This window comes from Mesoplodon bidens, assembly GCF_964165515.1.
Source record: "Mesoplodon bidens genome assembly, chromosome: 17".
Lineage (NCBI taxonomy): Eukaryota > Metazoa > Chordata > Mammalia > Artiodactyla > Ziphiidae > Mesoplodon > Mesoplodon bidens.
Window position 1 is genome coordinate 24,733,033 of NC_138174.1, and position 20,088 is coordinate 24,753,120.

General features: G+C 35.3%; 1 protein-coding gene across 3 annotated transcripts in view; it reads left to right on the forward strand.

Moving 5' to 3' along the window:
• VWA8 (von Willebrand factor A domain containing 8) overlaps nt 1-20,088 on the forward strand; it is a 378,001-nt gene that overhangs the window by 211,753 nt on the left and 146,160 nt on the right. For all 3 annotated transcript variants that reach the window (XM_081214571.1, XM_081214572.1, XM_081214573.1), the window contains exons 22-26: nt 7,272-7,347; nt 9,392-9,527; nt 11,858-11,977; nt 15,703-15,908; nt 17,524-17,675. In XM_081214571.1, the coding sequence (XP_081070697.1) occupies nt 7,272-7,347; nt 9,392-9,527; nt 11,858-11,977; nt 15,703-15,908; nt 17,524-17,675 (690 nt within the window). The remainder of the gene's footprint in view (nt 1-7,271; nt 7,348-9,391; nt 9,528-11,857; nt 11,978-15,702; nt 15,909-17,523; nt 17,676-20,088) is intronic.

A 20,088-nucleotide genomic window follows, 5' to 3' on the forward strand; every position in this document is an offset into this window, starting at 1 on the left:
ATGCTTATTTACATACTGTTTTCTGTTTGACTCAAGTGGTTCAAGTGTGATAAGTAAACCAGAGCATTGGGAATTGTTTCAAGATGATGAACAACCAGAAATTAGGAAAAATAATTTATGGATTATACTATACTAAATACTATTATGGTAATACAAAATGCAACTTACATAGTAAATTTTAAGCTGTAAGTATCACATGAGAGGTGTATTTTGGGTTATTAACCAAAAGAGGCATGCCTGACCAGTTTCATGGAGAGCTGGTGGACTTAAGTCTTCTCTGACTTAAATAGTCAAAGGCTGTTTATCATTTGTCTCAGTGATCAAAAATATTTATTTTAACTTTATTTTGAATTGCCTGTGGTAAAATATCTTTTGATATTTAAGTTCATGCAAGATCCAGTTTCTGCTGTGTCAAAGGTGGCACATTATTAGTATGGTAAGATAAGTTTACTTAAATATATCATAAATTTAAGCTCAGCAAAGGAAGGAATGTTTACTTTCACAGATACTTATCCATCTTATCTAAAGCAGTGCCCATTAATAGATGTTCAATAAATATTTATTGAATGAATAATTATGGTATATCCTGATATGAAAATATATTCACTTAATTTTTGACTCTCTCAAACTTTTATGTTGTTACCCAATTAACGAGGCATTTAAAAATATAAATTACTAGATACTATATTTTCTGATAAAGATTTATCCAGTGGATGCAATATTTATTTACCCGCCTCACACTCTGGTTTCATCTGTGTGTGCATCTTTGTACACTCATTTAGTTTTGTACTTTAATCTTCATTTCATTTTATTCCTTTTCAAAAACTGATTAGAAAATGCCTTGTTTAATGTCAGAGGAAAAGTTAAATAAGAGGCCTGCATATTGTTTTTCTTTTTTTGTCTGGTAAAGGGGAAATGAAGTTCCTACAAAGAAATTAGGTCATTTTGAGTCCCTAAAATTTACCAAGCCAGAAAGCTAGTTTTCAGAGTAAAGACAAAAGATCCTGTGTTTAATATTCTATCTTAGTATATTTACTTTTAAAGACTAGACAACTTATAAAATGTTCAGATTTTGTTAAAGTATTTGATTATCAGCATGGCTTTGAATATTGGAGGAATTTCTTTTTAAATAAGTGTTACTGTATTGCTAGGAGACGTGGTAAGGAGGGTAAGTAGATTTTGAAAACTATTTTGAAAATTTTAGCTTCCATCAGATGAGTGTTTTGCTGCAGCTATTTTCTACCTGCTGTTCCCAGAAGAGCCTACCTCTGGAGAGCAAAGTGCTGCACCACAGTAGAATTCCTTCCATAAATACTATACCCCTAATGTCTTCCTTCCTTTTATGGTTTGTTAGCATTTTATGCATCTGGACATAGTGATGAGTGATTGACAACTAAATAAACTATTTGTCCTCCAAAACAAATATTTTAAGAGCTGGAGTCTTTTTAGTCACTTTGGCAGAAAAAATATTTTGCTTATCTTACTAAAAGGACTTTTCCCTCACAGCATTCAAAGCACATATAATAATAATGTCTCTCTCACTTTTATCTTTCTTACTTTTTACTCTACTGTATTTCCTCATATGTTCTATTTTGATTCCCTCTGTAGAGATGCGTAATCTTGGGTTTCAAGAGTTTAAGTGATTGGGACTTCCCTGGCAGTCCAGTGGTTGAGACTTCACCTTCCAATGCAGGGGGTGGGGGTTCGATCCTTGCTCAGGGAGCTAAAATCCCACATGCCTCACGGCCAAAAAAACAAAACATAAAACAGAAGCAATATTGTAACAAATTCAATAAAGACTTTAAAAATGGTCCACATCAAAAAAAAAAAAAAAAGAAAATCTTAAAAAAAAAGAGCTTGGGCTTCCCTGGTGGCGCAGTGGTTGGGAGTCCGCCTGCCGATGCAGGGGAACCGGGTTCGTGCCCCAGTCCGGGAGGATCCCACGTGCCGCGGAGCGGCTAGGCCCGTGGGCCATGGCCGCTGGGCCTGCGCGTCCGGAGCCTGTGCTCCGCAACAGGAGAGGCCACAACAGTGAGAGGCCTGCATACAGCAAAAAAAAAAAAAAAAAAAAAAGAGCTTAAGTGATTGACCAAACTAGGAGGACTCAGATTTAGGCCAGTGCTGGTTTTCAACTAACACTGCAATAATCATAGTTAATTTTTGTCTTGCTTTTTTTGTAGTGTATGGCAACACTGCTTATATTAATGACTGTTTCTGTTTGAGGGCTCAGGGAAGTTTCTTCCCCAACATGGCAAAATAAATTTGTCCTTCATAGGCAAGGTAGGAAGGGAGTGTTCAGAGAGCCCAGAATATTTGTAAACATTAATTTATTCTCAAATTTAATTAATTCTCAAATTTTTTGCATCCCCTGTGTCTAAGTACCACTCTCTCTTTTATTAGTGATAATTATTATTAGTACTTATCTTTATTTCATTACTTGCTTTAAAATAAACCTTGTGGAAGTGATATTCTTGTTTATTCCATGACTTCTTCACTTGAAAATATCCTTCAACAGCACTTACTTCTTAAGTAATGTTATGCTTGTATCTTATTTGTGAAAATTACCATTTAATTCTATTTTTATAATCATCCCACTTTTTAAAATATTGAGCAAATATTTGTTAAGTGCCTCCTAAGTGCTATATTCTATCTTTCCTTTCTCATGCTTGGCTTATAATAATGAGTGGACGGTTACTGTAGCCATCTCTATTTTAATGAACTACAAATTTAGAGAAGATTTCTATTAGCTATTTAAAACTCTTGTGTGTCTTTTTTCTTCTGTCACCCTTGTGCTTAACTATTATTGTTTTTCTAAAAGACAACTAACCATAAACCAATTTAAATACTTACTAAAATAATTTACTAAAATATTATCCTCAAAGTAAACATTGCTATTTTGAGATCTTTTGCTCCTCAATAAATTCGAAGATATTAGCTTAATGTACCTTTATAAGCAACATCGCAAGAACGGATTGTGCTTGCTCTCCAGAGGCCAATTTTCTTTCCTTATTTTAATAAAAACCTGGTCTTTATTCAATCTAATTACTTTTTATTGAATCTGGAATCATTTTAAATTATGATTGAAACATTAATAACTCCAACTTAAAAAAAAAACTTTAAAATCACAGAGTTAAAAGAAGACTAGAGTTTAGCACCATATTTCTTTGAGTAGCCCCTTTATCGACACAGGCTTTAATTGATGGACTGCTTTAATTTGTAAGAGAGTAAGAAGTGCGAACAATTGGTGCTAACATAAATGTCAGCAATTAGCTGAACATTCTAATTAATTCCTCAAGCATTGCTGATAACTGTTATGTACTGGAAAGACATCCCTTTATTAAACTGTAGGCTAAGGAAATGTTACTAAGATGTGTTTTCTTCTCAGTATTGTTGAAATTGTTGAGTCTGTTTCAACTTTTATGAGCTTATGTTTCAAAGCTGTTATTGAGAGGAACAAATCATAATAGAATTGAAATTGTAACTAATAAAATATTCTCTTAGGGTCGTTGCTTATTTGTGTGGAGAATAAATATCTTTTGATCCAAGATGCTCCTAAATACAAAGCAATGATTTTAATCAAATATTTTCTGAAAAAGAATCATTATATTGTCTTTGAGTCAATTCACATGCTACTTGTGACAATAGTCATCTGATGATTTACTGAGTTGAAGTTTATAATATTGTAAGATACCTTGAAAAACAAGCTTTTTTCTTGTTGTATGAAGTACTAATCAGAAGACAGTAGGTTCTTTTCTCTTTTTTTCTTTTTTCTTTTTTGCGGTACGCAGGCCTCTCACTGTTGTGGCCTCTCCCGTTGCGGAGCACCGGCTCCGGACGCGCAGGCTCAGCGGCCATGGCTCACGGGCCCAGCCACTCTGCGGCATGTGGGATCTTCCCGGACTGGGGCACAAACCCATGTCCCCTGCATCGGCAGGTGGACTCTCAACCACTGCACCACCAGGGAAGCCCAGTGGGTTATTTTCTACTCTTATATAATAAGGGACTTACATATAAGCCAACCCATTTTTTAAAAGTTGAATGTAATTTTACATATTTTACTATCCTTTGCAATCCTTTGATGTATAAGACAAAGGACCAATAATAAGAATAGAACAAAGCCACTTTTTTCCTTTACGCTCCTCTGTCTCATAGCCTACTGCACTGAAACCCATGATTCCCATTGGTATTTATCCTCATTTGTTGTCCCTTTTGGGAATCATCTGATTTATGCTTGTTCTCTCAAACCTATGGTTTTTATTTCTAGCACAAAAGTCTTTTGAGAAATCTAATTTGGCAAATTGTATGCTATCAGAATTCAAGTGTTATAGAACAATATCATTTGCCTTTTTAAAATTGGAATTCAGCTTGAATTTCCTGTTCTTAATCTGCTGTGAATCACTCTAATTATTAGGGTAATGGCTGAATTTCCTTTCTGCTGACAATGATACAAGAGTTCCTTTTTCCATTTCGGTGCTGGGAGGTGTCATGTTGCCCATTAAATATGTGACAGCTGAGGTGTGAAATTCACTATGTTGCTGTAAAAAATCTGTGTGAACACATCTCTCTCTCTTCCTCACTTACCCCCTTCTGTATTGCCAGGATATTAACAGTGAATTTAAGTGATATTCATTAAACTCTGTTCTTATTTGTTTAAAACCCTAAAAAATTTTAGCAGACAAGAGCATAAAGTATATCCTACAGTAAACTTATGAGACCCAGGAATACAAAAAATGGATGTGTGACTATATATCATTATATTGCATAAGAAACATTTTATTCCTACTAAAGTTGATAATCACCAATACATGTCACAATATATTTTCACTTTCCTTTAACATCTCTCAAGGCTTTATTTTAGATACATTTCAATTTGAAGGTTAGTGAAGATAAAAGAATAATGTTGAATTCTTTATAAAGTGTAGTGCTAAGGCTATAGAAAACAGTAGATCACCAGACAGGCACCAGGCCCATGAGAGCCGGTATCATGAGGCTAGGAGCTTGGAACAGAGGTCAGGAATGGCAATAGGCCAGACCTCCAGGGAATAAATTAAAGAAACCAATCACTGTTTAGTCAAGTTAGAGGGAGAAGCCTTTCAACCTAGGTGCAAAAAAGTCAGGTAGTCTAGAAATTGTAAATGTCAATAATCGTACTGCCAACATACTTGCTCAAGCCCTGGTAAATGAGAACTCTGATGCAGAACTTTCCTGCTACAGTAATAAGTGTAAATCCAACTCAATTTGAAATCCATGATGGATGTAGACCATCTCCCCCTCCGTCCCCTGACTAGTCAATCCCAAGTGTACGTCTCAACATGACTGTACCTTCTGATATACACTCATAAGTGAATAAGGAAGATTCCTTACCTTAGAGTCAGCCTTAGTCTAACCCAACGTTTATTAAAGTGGGTTCTGTAGTTCCAGATTCTCTGTTAAAAAAAAAGAGTTCCATGATCCAATATATTTTGAAGTCCATACACTGTATGTTGCACTTTTAACTTTTAACATTTTTGTTCATTTCATTCATGGATTCATTTATTCAACAAAGATTTATTAAATTCATTCTGTGAGTCAGACATCCACTAGATGCTGGGGACAGGATGAGGAACAAGGTAGATATGGTCTGCACTCTGAAATCTTAACAGTCTGCGTAGAACGACAGATAGTAAAAATAAGCAACTATGATATAGTGTGGTAAGGACTGAAATAGGGGTGACCCAGGACTCATAGGGGACATACAGCAAAGCCACCTAATTGGTCTAAAAAGGGTCCACAGGGGTTTTCTAAGAAGTACCATCTGTGCTAAAAACCTGAAGATCAAGTAGAAGTTACACAGGAAAGGAACTTTTAGTCACAGCAGCAGAAGTAATGATCACAACAAATAGTTAAAGCTGGCATGTAATTTTACTCTTTCTATCTGCCATATATTGTGCTAGATACTTTCCCAAGGGTTCTATCAGTGATCTTTCTGGGTAGGTTTTATTATTTACTCAAAATCGTATAGTTAGTAAGTGGCAAGAACTAGAATTTGAATCCTGTATGGTCTGACTCCAAAGGGTTTTTTCCGCTACTCCACAAACTGCCTTTCAATGCAATTAACTGATTTTGATTAAATTTGTTTTGCTAAGGCAAAAAATGACTTGAGTGATATCTTAAGTTTGCTTTGGCAGTGATTGTCATGTAGTATTTATTAGGGTTTTTTTAATAGAATCATATTTTATATTTTAATAATTGTGATAAAATTTAGCATTTGGGTAGAAGTCTCAGAAGTATATTATGGCACTGAGGTCCGAAGTTCACATTCCAAATAGTATCTTACACAGAGAAGGTACTCAAAACAACACAGTTGTAACTTCACATTTTACTTTGAATAAGTGGTAGGGTAGTTTGAAAAGATAAGTTTGAACTCTTGTAAAGAAAGATGCTACTCACATTTTGGAAGTAATTTAATTCTCTGTACGACATGATCAGGATGGCCGTAGGATTTTTTATTTTTTAGATAGAGTATATGTAGAAGGTGAAGATATGAAATCGATCTCCTTAAAAAATGTCTGGACCTACCTATAACCAACAGCCTATATACACACATTTTTGGCAAGAATATTCATAGGTGATGTGAACTTCATATCTCATCATGTGTGGAGGTGCATAACATCAAGATAACTCACTATTAGTACTTTTGAGAATCCTGATCTAAAGGAGAGTCAGATAAATAGTAGTAGGTAGACTTAAGAAAGTAAAATGGATTGCCCTAATCCTAGCAGAAATGTTCAAAATCCCATGGTTCCTGGAGTGAGGTGAGACAGTCTTGCTTTTGCACCTAGTGATGGCAGATTGGGCCAGAAAGTGTAACTCACAGACCTGCTGTAATTGGCCATGTCAGCATGCCAGTCATCACCAAACTCACCATCAAAATTATTTTTAACTAATCTAAATATTGTATATAAAATACAAATATATATTTTTAATTTCTCCTTTTCACCTTCAGGGAGTTATTTTGAGGAGTGAAATGGTCACAAGGGAAATTACTGGAAGAAAAAAGAGAAGTAAAGAACCTGGATAATCTGTAAACTTGGATTAATTCCCAAACCATTGTAATTTATATTGACGTCAACAAAATACTATTGCTGACTGGAATTTCATTTGCTTTTTTATTCATTTTAGAGAAAGCTGGATGGGGGTGAAAAAAGAAATGCTCTTGTGTTGTATTTTATTCGTGATCAAATGTCAGTTTATTTCCTTACTTACTATAAAATGTGTTGGTTTAACTTTAGGGACACCACGGTCCAAACCCTTACTCTTCAGCCCTCTGTTAAAGATGGACTTATTGTGTATGAAGACTCACCTTTGGTTAGTAATACAATTATATGAATATTCTCAAACGTATTTTTTGAATGATAATTATATTTCAGCCTTTGAGGGTGAGAAATCTCCCATTGGTTCCAATATGTTTCAGTCTTAACTGGAAAACACTCATTCATATGTCATTAGGAGAGTGGATATTTGAATGCAAATTACTGGGAAAATAACATGTTTTCTTATTCTGTTCTCTCTCCAGAGTGAGAGATTTTGATATCCTCTAATGATTACTTTTCTATTCCAGAATTTTGAAAAAAGAAAGAGGTTTGCTGTTTTCAGATGTACAGACTTCGAAATTAGATGCTTCTAGAATGTTTTAAAAAATGATTTTAATTAATAAAATATTCACCCAATGTTTTAGGCAGCTGAGAAGATCATTCCTCAGCTTTTCACATAAGACCCAAAGAAATCTGGCCTGCCAGTCACACCTCTCTGTGTAGATAACTCCTCGGCAGCAATGGCACAAATAAGCCACCATGAGAACCTCTGTGGTCCAGACCCCAGTGATGGGAGTCTTCAGGACCTCCTGCCTGAATTCAGCCAGATTGGACCTGACTTTTCTGTGAACAAAGATGTGAAGGCTGGAGTTAAGAGTAGAAGCTACACGTTTTCTCTCTCTCTTTTTTAAAATTCAGCTTATTTTTACGCTAAAATTAAAAAGAAAAATCCTTATTCATTTTTTAGAATATGTAATAAAATATTTGTGGTAGAGAGAATCATCTGTGTCTTGATCTATATTTCCTTAAAATTATTTGCCAAAATTATGTAATGATAAAAGTTTATGATATGGTCCATTTTATATTTCTTGCTATGTAAAAAAATAATCTTTGGGTTTACATTGAAATTCATTGACTATCTCCTCCTATGCACTCTTTACTTTTTTTTTTTTTTTTAATTTTTGGCCATGCCACTCAGCTTGCAGGATCTCAGTTCCCTGACCAGGGATTTAACCCGGGCCATGACAATGAAAGCACCAAGTTCTAATCACGAGGCTACTAGGAAACTCCCTCCTATCCACTCTTTAAAAATGTTTTTAAGGATTTTTCCAAATTTTTACCTTTCTTCTAATAATGTCACCACTTAGTCATCTAAGACCTAGAACTCTTTCTTATTTTTCCTTTCACTTCTTCCCATCTAATCAGTTACCAAGGCTGTAGATTATACCTCTGGAAAACTCTTCAGATCAATATAATGCTTTTTATTTCCATTTTTTTCCCCATGCCCCCTTCCCTAAAATCAGGTCCTCACACCACTTTTTTACCAAATTGTTATGGTACTCCCCTTTTAGTCTATTCCGCATATATCTACAGGATTAAATGTACTAACGTGTAGCTCCAAACTCCATTGTTATCATGTCTGAACTCATAAATCTTTAATTACATCCTATTATTTAGTGAGATAAAGCACATATTTTTTGGTCTGGCAGGCAGGTTTTTAGTAGTAGAGACCCAATCTACCCTTTCAGATCCTATTCTCTCTTTTCTTACATTTAACGTCTGCTTCAGCCAAGATAGATATTCATATTCACTCTTCGCTCAGTGGGCTGCAGGATTTCTTGAGTTTGACCATTGATTTTCTTTGTCTTGACTACCCATCTCCTCACCATACATACTGATCTCTTAAAATCATGCACTCTTTTAGAGCCATCACAAGTGCAATGTTCTGATATCCAGTACTGATTGTGATGTCTCACTCCTCTTAACCCCCATGGCACTTTAATTTCTCTATTCGTTATACTTGTTTTAATACTCCCCTACTCTGGGGTGTGAAATGTTGTGAAGTCTGCCACATAGGGATAATTATGAAGCTGAAGGAAAATAAAGTGATTACTGCAGAGTTAGCAGTTTAGTAACTGTGAGAAGCTTTTGGTAGAGAGCCATAAATTTTGTTTCCGGCTCTGCTACAGACATTTTTGTGATAGTGTATTTATAACTTACATAAAACCACCTATTATAAATCCAAATCAATGAGTGATGAAATGTTTAAAACGTTTGCTTTCATTTTTTTGTTTATGGTAAATGTTCTGTCTTCAAAGGTTAAAGCAGTAAAATTGGGTCATGTTCTGGTAGTAGATGAAGCAGACAAAGCCCCAACAAATGTTACCTGTATTTTAAAAACTCTAGTAGAAAATGGAGAAATGATTCTAGCAGATGGAAGGCGCATTGTTGCAAGTGAGTATAAAAAAGCAACTTTTCTTTCAGTGTATGCAATTTTTACATCTCCGGTATCAAATCACACACTTAGCTGGCTATTTATCTGCAAACAACAAGCATAAGTTCAACATAAGTCAAGTTGTCTGTATTGACAATTATTTGTAAAAATCAATATGTCTGAACCTAGCTTTGTCAGTTTTACTTTCTTATCACCAGAGAGCATCTTTGAGCATTTCAATAGTAGTTTTAGGACAAATCGGCTTCATAGTTTTTCTACTCTGAGAATACAAACATATAATCCTTTGTATACTCATCTCAATTATTTGTGTGCAATTTATTTTCTTTCATTGTTATCTGGAATTTTTAAAGCTCTACCACATTTCTGTTACTCATAATATTAAAATTAATGTTATTATTAGCTCAGTATAATTAGAAAAAAATTGCTGGGCATTTTATATCTGTCATATATATGTATGAATATATCAGTGTGTATACAGATATTACACATACCAGCTTCAGGAAAAAGTTAGTTATTCTCTGTTTTGGAGTATCTTCCTCCTTTTATTTTATTTTTGTTGTTGTTGTTAAGGGAAATGTACATAGATAAATCTCATAAGTCTGTTTAAGCTACAAGGAAAAATTGTCTAATGCAATGTGAGAACATTTTCTAGTTTCTAATATAAAATTTTTGTGTCATGAAAAGACTTGAAGATCTATAACTAGCCATTAAAAATATACAGTCAATAGTAAGGTAACCAAACAAGTTGAGACTAATAACTGAAATCTTCAATATTCAAAGAGAGTATAAACAGAAGACTCCATAAAAATGTGCAAGTGCATCACCACAGAGACTTCTTTTTGGACACTGTCATTGCAAGACTGCTGTTTCTAAGCCTAGGAAACTCAGCACTAATAAAAGTATTCTAACATTTCAGTTTCACAATGAATTTATGGGAAAAAATGAGAATTCGACTTAAACAGCCTGATTACTATCTTTTAGAAAGATCATTCAGACTTAAGATTAGAATGCTTCCTGCCCTTTTTAGAGGCATTATGAGGACAGTGAAATGGAAATCAAGAAAGAATTGCTGAAACAAACTTATAGTTAAACAGTGACTCTCTCCTGGTAACCCTTTACATTTTTTAAATATATTTTGGAAGGACAGTCTAGAAGCAAAGGAGTCATCATAATTCTTAAATTCAAGTTTGATTGTAGATGACATTTTAAACACAAGAGCAACTGAAGCTCTTTTGAACATGGTTTCATAAAACATCACTTCTACGGCTATGTTTCTCATTTTCTTTGCCTTTTAAATTTTTCATGTTTTATTGCTATTTTTATTTTAGTTAACTAATTAAGTAAATTTTGTGTGTGACCACATACCCTTGTATTTACCACTACTGAAATTAGTGGAGATCAAACGTTAAAACTAATGGTGGTATTAGTACATGAGTATATGGCACATTGAAAGGTTACTTTCTGGTATCATAAAAAAATACAAGTATAGGTTCTTACAGACTCATCTCAGATAAAACTCCAGGTGTTTCACAGGTATCATTTCTTAAAGATGGACAGCTAAAATTTAAATAAACCCAGATGACAGGTGTTTCTTCTTAAAATAACCATAATAAAGTTTTTACTATCTTAAATTATTGTTTGGATTAGCAGTTCTATCTGAAATGTACATCAGCAAGTAGTATATAATATTCACTTCCTTTAATACCTTAAACATTTGCACGAAGAAAGTTCCAGTCAACTTGAAATTATGTATTTTAAGAACTATGGTGGTAGAATCCCTTGAATGGAAATTAATCACCTTTGCTCTAATGAATTGACTAGGTGGTCAAGACCTTTATTCTATGTGGTTAAGTTTCAGGGTGCGTAATCTAAACAGGAATTACTCCTTAGCTACAGAATGAAGGCTTTATGCAAAGTGATGCAGCTGCTGATTGGATAAAAACTAAAGGATGTTTGGATTATCCTTTGCATATTCTTTGGATTATCTATTGTTATAGATTCTTTTTTTTAAAGGAGTAATAGCATCTCAAGCCAAGTTTAAGTACCATAAAACAACATTTAGACAAGTTTGCTTTTTAGACGTGCATTTAATTTACATAAAAATGCAAGTTCCCGTATAGTTTAGTATACGCTTTATCAGTATTCTGTTCCTAAGCAAACTTTCTCAAAAATGTTTTGTTTTCTGCAGCCAAATTGTTACAACCAGATTTCTTAGAGTTGTTTTACCACTGAACAGTATGACTACTTATGTGATTTTAAAGGCTGTAACTTGATACTCTTAAGAATTATTAAATATCTATAAAGACTAAATAGAAATTATGTTTTTCAGATTCTGCATTAGTCAATGGAAGAGAAAATGTTGTAGTGATCCATCCTGACTTTAGGATGATTGTTCTGGCCAACAGACCTGGATTTCCGTTCCTAGGCAATGATTTCTTCGGTACCTTAGGTAAAAACAATATTGATAATAATAATAAAAACAATAGCAATAACAGTAAAATATTGTCTTAGTAACAGTGCTGTAATGGCTATCACTGAATGCTATCATGTGCTGTCATCATCACAGCTACCTTGTGAGAGTATTTGTTATCCCCATTTTAGAGAAGGAGTGTATATTCAGAGAGATTCTTTTTTTAGGGTCACTCAGATAAGTATTAGAATGGCTTCATATCTATGTGTTTTCTTACACAACTAAACTATACTTTGTTATTTAGGGCCTCTTAGAGTAAAACACAAAATAAGGAATGGTTTTTAGTGTTTGGTTTTCATCACATCCCCCTATGAAAAGGTTTGAGGCCAGCTCTGGGGAGACTGATTCTTATTGATTGGAGAGGCCCTGGGATAAACTGAAGCATCAGGTATGGAGAAAAGGGAACACTCTTGCACTGCTGGTGGGAATGTGAATTGATACAGCCACTATGGAGAACAGTATGGAGGTTCCTTAAACAACTACAAATAGAACTACCATATGACCCTGCAATCCCACTACTGGGCATATACCCTGAGAAAACCATAATTCAAAACGAGTCATGTACCAATATGTTCATTGCAGCTCTATTCACAATAGCCAGGAGATGGAAACAACCTAAGTGTCCATCATTGGATGAATGGATAAAGAAGATGTGGCACATATATACAATGGAATATTACTCAGCCATAAAAAGAAGCGAAATTGAGCTATTTGTAATGAGGTGGATGGACCTCGAGTCTGTCATACAGAGTGAAGTAAGTCAGAAAGAGAAAGACAAATACCACATGCTAACACATATATATGGAATTTAAGAAAAAAGATGTCATGAAGAACCTAGGGGTAAGACAGGAATAAAGACACAGACCTACTAGAGAATGGACTTGAGGATATGGGGAGGGGGAAGGGTAAGCTGTGACAAAGTGAGAGAGTGGCATGGACATATATACACTACCAGATGTAAAATAGATAGCTAGTGGGAAGCAGCCGCATAGCACAGGAAGATCAGCTCGGTGCTTTGTGACCACCTAGAGGGGTGGGATAGGGAGGGTGGGAGGGAGGGAGACACAAGAGGGAAGAGATATGGGAACATATGTATATGTATAACTGATTCACTTTGTTATAAACCAGAAACTAACACACCATTGTAAAGCAGTTATACTCCAATAAAGATGTAAAAAAAAAAAAAAGAATAGCTTCGTTTCTCTGTGGCAAGTAGGTAATTCTGGATACTGGGCATTCCATACTCAATGTGAAGCGAGCTCAGTCTCCTAGTAGGATTTTTCTTTGATTTTTTTTTTTAACATCTTTGTTGGAGTATAATTGCTTTACAGTGGTGTGTTAGTTTCTGCTGTATAACAAAGTGAATCAGCTATACATATACGTATATCCCCATATCTCCTCCCTCTTGCATCTCCCTCCCACCCTCCCTATCCCACCCCTCTAGGTGGTCACAAAGCCCCGAGCTGATCTCCCTGTCCTATGCGACTGCTTCCCACTAGCTATCTATTTTACATTTGGTAGTGTATGTATGTCCATGGCACTTTTTGATCTAGCAATTCCACATAAGGAATTTAACTAGGGATATTCCCCGTGCAATGATTTAAGTACAAGGATAGGCAATATAGCATTGTTTATAGTAGCATAAAAAAGAAAAAAGAAGAAAACAAACCAAATGTCTATCCAAATGGGACTGAATGAAGAAATTCTGTTATATCCACACAGTAGATTACTGTGCATCTGTTACAAACAAATGGGATAAGTTTGCTCATGCTGATACCAAAAAAAATCCTGGAAATATATTAAGTGAAACAATAAGAACAGTGTGTGTTGTAGTCCACCATTTGAATTAATAGAGACTAAAAGGCAAGGGGGATATGTTACATGAATATGCTCAACATGCGTAGAACTCCTCCAGAAGCACACGCGTCTCTTACCTCCTCTTACCTCGCTGACCTTGCTTCCTGCTCTGCTCTGTGCTGCTCTCAGCACTCACGCTCTTCCAGCCGCTCCACTCTCCTGCCTCCTGAACACGCCAGCTGTGCTCGCCTTAGGGTCTTTGCCTTAGCTTTACCTGCCATGCTCTTCCCTCAGATATCTGCATTTGCCCAATTGTCACCTTCTCAGTGAGTCCTACCTGACTGACTTCCCCCACCATCACCATTTCTGATGTCCTGTAGTGTGCTTTTTCTTTTTTCCTTGAAACATACAGTTTCTAACGTTTGTAATTATTGTTTATTGTCTCCCCATGCCAGAATATAGACTGCATGAGGACAGGGGTTTTTGTGTTTTTGATCTCTGAGTTATATAAAGTACGTAGAGTACTACTTGGCACATAGAAGGCATTTAATACTTATCTGATGAATGAATGAATCAGGGTTCAAATATAGTTTTATATTAGTGTTACATTTGATTTTCAGCAAAAAAGACAAAGGTGTTATTCACATTTATATTTGAATGGGTTTAGCTTATGAGATGCAAGCATGAAGTTGTCATGGTTGCATTTATTCAGTTGCTTTCATGAATATATGATAACAATAAAATAATGATTTGAGTGGTTTCTAAGTCAAAGTAAGTTCTAAATATCCTTTCTTTCTAAAATGAACGTACCGAATAATGCAAATCTATTTACTTTAACTTCCTTTGGCCCCTTGTCCTTTGGAGTATGAATCAGAATTATGTGAACTTTTATATGAGAAATTCATTTCTCTCGAGCATAGATTATATTTCTAGTGTGTTCTCAGTTTTCTAAACTACGGATGAAATTTTTTGTGTTTCTACATTCCTTTTTCTTGATTTTAATTTAGACATTGTCTCTGCAGGTTTACTTTTCCAAAACCTACTTCTAAAGTACATTCTAGCAATCTGCACAAGATATAAATTGTTTGGAGAGTGATGATACTAATTCCCCCCTTTTTAGTGTACATGAAGAGGCATGCATATATGTATATAATTTCTGAAGATATTCATCATGTGTTAAAGTTAAAAATGCAGTCTCAGAACCATATGAGGAGTATTTTCCAATTAATGGAAAAAGAATAAATTATCAAAACTATATACGTTTGTATGTATGCATTTTAAAAAATACTAATATGGGGCTTCCCTGGTGGCGCAGTGGTTGAGAGTCCGCCTGCCGATGCAGGGGATACGGGTTCATGCCCCGGTCTGGGAGGATCCCACATGCCGCGGAGTGGCTGGGCCCGTGAGCCATGGCCACTGAGCCTGTGCGTCCGGAGCCTGTGCTCCGCAACGGGAGGGGCCACAACAGTGGGAGGCCCGCGTACCATAAAAAAAAAAAAAAAAAAAAAATACTAATATGTATGGAAAAATGAAGACACTGAACTATTAACACTGGGTGCCTATGGGGGAAGGAGTGGGATAGCAGAGACACGAGAGGACTGCTCTTTTTTGCTCTTTGTATTTGAATATCTCCCAGTGAAATTATATTCAAGTATTTTACAATTTTTAACAAAAATAAATCTATGTAGAATAAACCATACATCAGTCACTTTCATTTTCTTTTGTTTTAGTTATTTGCCTTTTTCTCTATACCTATTTTTGGACAGACTTTCTGTGCAGTTTTACACATTTAAAAATAGAAGTGCTTTGGTGAGCAACCCATGGCTCTTTTAACGACCATTCTGTATTTCCTATGGCATTATAATGGATTAGTTGCATGCTGAATGTGAATCTTTTTTCTCTTGTAGGTGATATTTTTAGCTGCCATGCAGTTGATAATCCCAAACCCCACTCGGAGCTCAAGATGCTCAGGCAGTATGGCCCCAGTGTGCCCGAGCCCATCCTTCAGAAGCTCGTGTCTGCCTTTGGAGAGCTGAGGAGTTTAGCTGACCAGGGCATTATTAACTATCCTTATTCTACCAGAGAAGTTGTCAACATCGTCAAGCATTTACAGGTATGGCACATGCCTACGCTAGAAGTTTAAAAGAAGCTGTCAATCTTGTTTTTTAGACTGCCTAATTTATACAAAGTCTTTCCTTTTCTCTATAATTCTGATTCAAGTGATATAATATGAAATGTCCATAATCTAAATGAACATTTTCTGTTTAACTTTGAATTGACTTAGGCATGGTTCTGTGCCATGGCCATTACCAAGGAGCTAGGAAATTTGGTGGAGGTTTTTTGCGCGGGGGGCGTGGGAAGACAGGAGAGTGAGACATCAGGGAAACTTTACTACTGTTTGACTTTAGACAACAAGCATATGGTATCTGAGTGAAAAATATTTTCATTTTGAAAAAAAAGACTTGGAGATAAAAAACAGACTGGGAACTAACACTGTTGATTACAAACCTGTAAATACTGTGAGAAAATTTTATAAGATGGAGTAAGTGGGCAGGAGAATGGAATTCCTTATAGCCATTTGTGATGCATAGTCCACCTTGGTAAAGAAGACAAAAAGCCCATGTAGATTCTACTTTTATAGCAAATAATGGTTTCCAAGCTAACAGTCACAACCTAATGACTCTTGACCTCTGCTCCATCCCCATCCTCCAAGGAGAACCTAGAAAGGAAAATAGAAAGCTTTGTTCTGCCTGTAAAACCATGCTAAGTCCAGCTCAGATCCCAGCGCCTAAAGAAAATCAAGACAGAGGCAATAAAGGACCCAGACGACCCCACCAGTGTGAAGTTAGCTGTTAGTAGTATTTGTTTTCTTCCCTCTGCTCTTCCCTATTTCTCTATTCTCTGTACTTTTTACATTCTTCTTCCCTTCTTTTCTTGTTCCTTTATCTTTTTTTTTATTTAGTCATAGACTTGTGGCTTCTCTAAATACTTCTGTATAGATATTCAACACTCTGCTTTATTTAAATAGCATTTTTAATTTTGGTCAATCCAGTACTCATTTTAAAAGCAGGAGATTTCAGAAAGTGGTGCAAGTCACCAAACACCAGGATCTGAGTTCCGATTTAACATTTGAGAGAAAGAACTGTTCCCCCTCAAATTCTGATATTTATTTAAAAAGAAAAATATTAAGGACTTCCCTGGTGGCGCAGTGGTTGGGAGTCTGCCTGCTAGTGCAGGGGACGTGGGCTCGGGCCCTGGTCTGGGAGGATCCCACATGCCGCGGAGCGACTGGGCCCGTGAGCCACGGCTGCTGAGCCTGCGCGTCTGGAGCCTGTGCTCCGCAACGGGAGGGGCCGCGATGGTGGGAGTCCTGCGCACCGCGATGAGGAGTGGCCCCCGCTTGCCACGACTGGAGAAAGCCCTCGCACGGAAATGAAGACCCAACACAGCAAAAATAAATTAATTAATTAATAAACTCCTACCCCCAAAATCTTCTTTAAAAAAAAAAAAAAGAAAGAAAAAAGAAAAATATTAAGTCATCAGAGCAAACCTTCAAAGAGAAAAATATTCCTCCTATCAGTATTTATTAGTTGTCTGACAAGGCTAGTGAAGAAAGGTCTGGTAAAGTTCCTTTGATCCTTATTGTTCTGTCAGTTTGGGAAATCTTTATAATACCGTGTATTTTATCACATGGTAATAAAGGAATTTTTTTTTTTTTTTGAATACAGAAATTTCCCGCTGAAGGTCTCTCCAGTGTGGTTAGGAATGTGTTTGACTTTGATTCCTACAACAACAACATGCGGGAGATTTTGATTAACACTTTACACAAATACGGGATACCTATTGGAGCAAAACCTACCAGTGTGCAGCTGGCAAAGGAGTAAGGCAAACTCACTACTGATAAAGTACCCTTGAGTGTTACTGTTCTGGTTCTCAAATGCTGATTATTCTGAGTCTACAGTCATACTCTACTAAACTGAGTTGGTGTGGAAATTACTTTCCATGAGTAAGCACTTCAGGTATCTGTTGCTATTTGCTGGCTGGATTTCAGTTAAATAGCATTATTTATAGGTCTGTAAATTGAGAACTTCAGTTATTTCGAATGTCCCATGAGTAGATGTAATGTAATCAAATAAAGGGAAATATTTGTTTCTTACAGCCTCTGTCCTTTTGTTGAATTCCTATGACTCTCATTTTTTCCTAATCTAGTGCAAAATCATTGTACAAACATGAAAGCTACATGAAGAGATAATATGTATTTAGTTAAGATGTTCTTATTTATGTCACCGTATATTTTTCTGTTATGACAGTTTTCTAAATTTATAATCATATTAACTTGAAATTTTGGGGTTACTTATTTCAGCTTGACAGATGAAAGAGGCAGGGAAAACAAGTGAGTTTTGTTTCATGTGGGCCAGTTGCCTGCCTTTTATTTCGTAATAACAGGCTACATGCTTAACAAAGAATCTTGCAAATATGATGTTGTTGACCAGAAAGATAATTGACAGTATTTATTAGTAGGGTAATTAAGTCAGTGCAAATTCACTAGAAAACAGTTTTAAATATATGTAACTTATTGATAATGCATCTAATGCTATTTTTGTCTATAAGAAAGTCAATTATCATAAATTCCCAAGGGACAAAAATTACCTTTAAATTATTATATAACTGTCATCTCATATAGGAGGAACTCTCTACCTTTCTTAGGAAAAATGTGTTAAATATAAATTAATGATTAATCCAGCTATATATGTATATGTGTGTATATATATATACACACACACATACATATATATTCTAAGTGTTTACATCATCATTCTTTATTTATTCTTTTAAGTTATTACAAAACTTGTCAGAATATTTGCCAATAAAAATAGTTAAAGCTTTAACAATTTCTTCAAGGATTTCTTAAAGAGAAACAAATATTTCCCTTTAGTGGTAAAAGAGCAAGATGGAGTTATGTTAGAAATTATCAGTGAATTGGTTTATATTATTAATAAGTTAGTAAATTTTCTTTTTGAGAAGAGTGATTTGGTGTCAGTTGCTAATATATACACTTTTCTGTAAAATACTATTTTACTGATTGATTACCAGTATTTATGGGCATTTTGAAACTAGTTTGGTAATTTAATGGGTATGGCTTATCTTCTATATTAGAGAGTTCAAGAAATGTCTTGGATATGCAAACTTCTATTAGTACTCATGTTTTTTACTTCCTTTTTATAAATTATATCTTTAGTTTCAATTGGAAATAAGGTGATTTTTATTACCATTAACAAATTTATATAGAGTTCTAACTTCATGGAAACCAGGCTTGTGATTTTAAAATAATTTTTTTGTACTCTTGTACAACTTGAAATAAAAATTCAAATACATATTAGTTGGTAAGATCAATCAAAAGAAAATTGTTGGCAATTTAAGTTTTAAGGAAGACAGATAAAATGATTTAACTTATTCCTTAATGTCTCCAGTTCTAAACTGAAAAATTCTTGCCATGGCCCGTTCATTGTTGCCATAGCAAGTTAATTCCAGCTCTAGTACTTACTTATGAGTGGAAGCAAAAGGACATTGAGCCTGGAAACAAGATGGTCATGCCTAAGACCAGGATGGAAAGAACTAGTTGTCCACCCACTGTGTATAGCTAAAAATAGACTTGTAGCCCATGTGGGGGATGTGTGAGTTTTCCTTCAGGGTGGAGATCATAGTAGACTACGATTTGCACATTCAAAGCATTTTTTCCTCACCTGTAAATTGCAGTGACTTGAGCAGCTCAAAAGTAGTGATGTTTTATTACCCTTTAGTGAAATCCACAGGTTCCATATGTTTTATTTGTATCGAATTATCAGCCTTGTACTTTGAGAGGGTAACATGGTAAAGTGAACAAAGCAATGTCCTGGGAATTCAGCAGTTAGTCACATGTTCAACCTGTATGTCTGGGTCAGACATGAAGAAACAGATTTTACAGTTTGTAAAATTGAGAGCATTTTATTCTAGATAGCATAATCATATACCTTTTCACCTAATTAATACATTTTTTAGAATGAAAGGGCACTATTAATAATAACTCTGTAAAAAGAGATGTAAGATAAGACTGTCCTAGTGAGACCAGAATATATTTTCATCTTTGTAAGGTTAATAAGGTTCATTCCTATTCTGACGTCCTTTGCATTTTAATATAATCTTAATTTTCTCTCATCTGCAAAAACCAAAACAAATTAAAAAGAAGTGATACTAACACTTTCTATTTCCCCCCTAGAAGCACAGTTAATAGTAATCACGTAGACCTCTGAAGA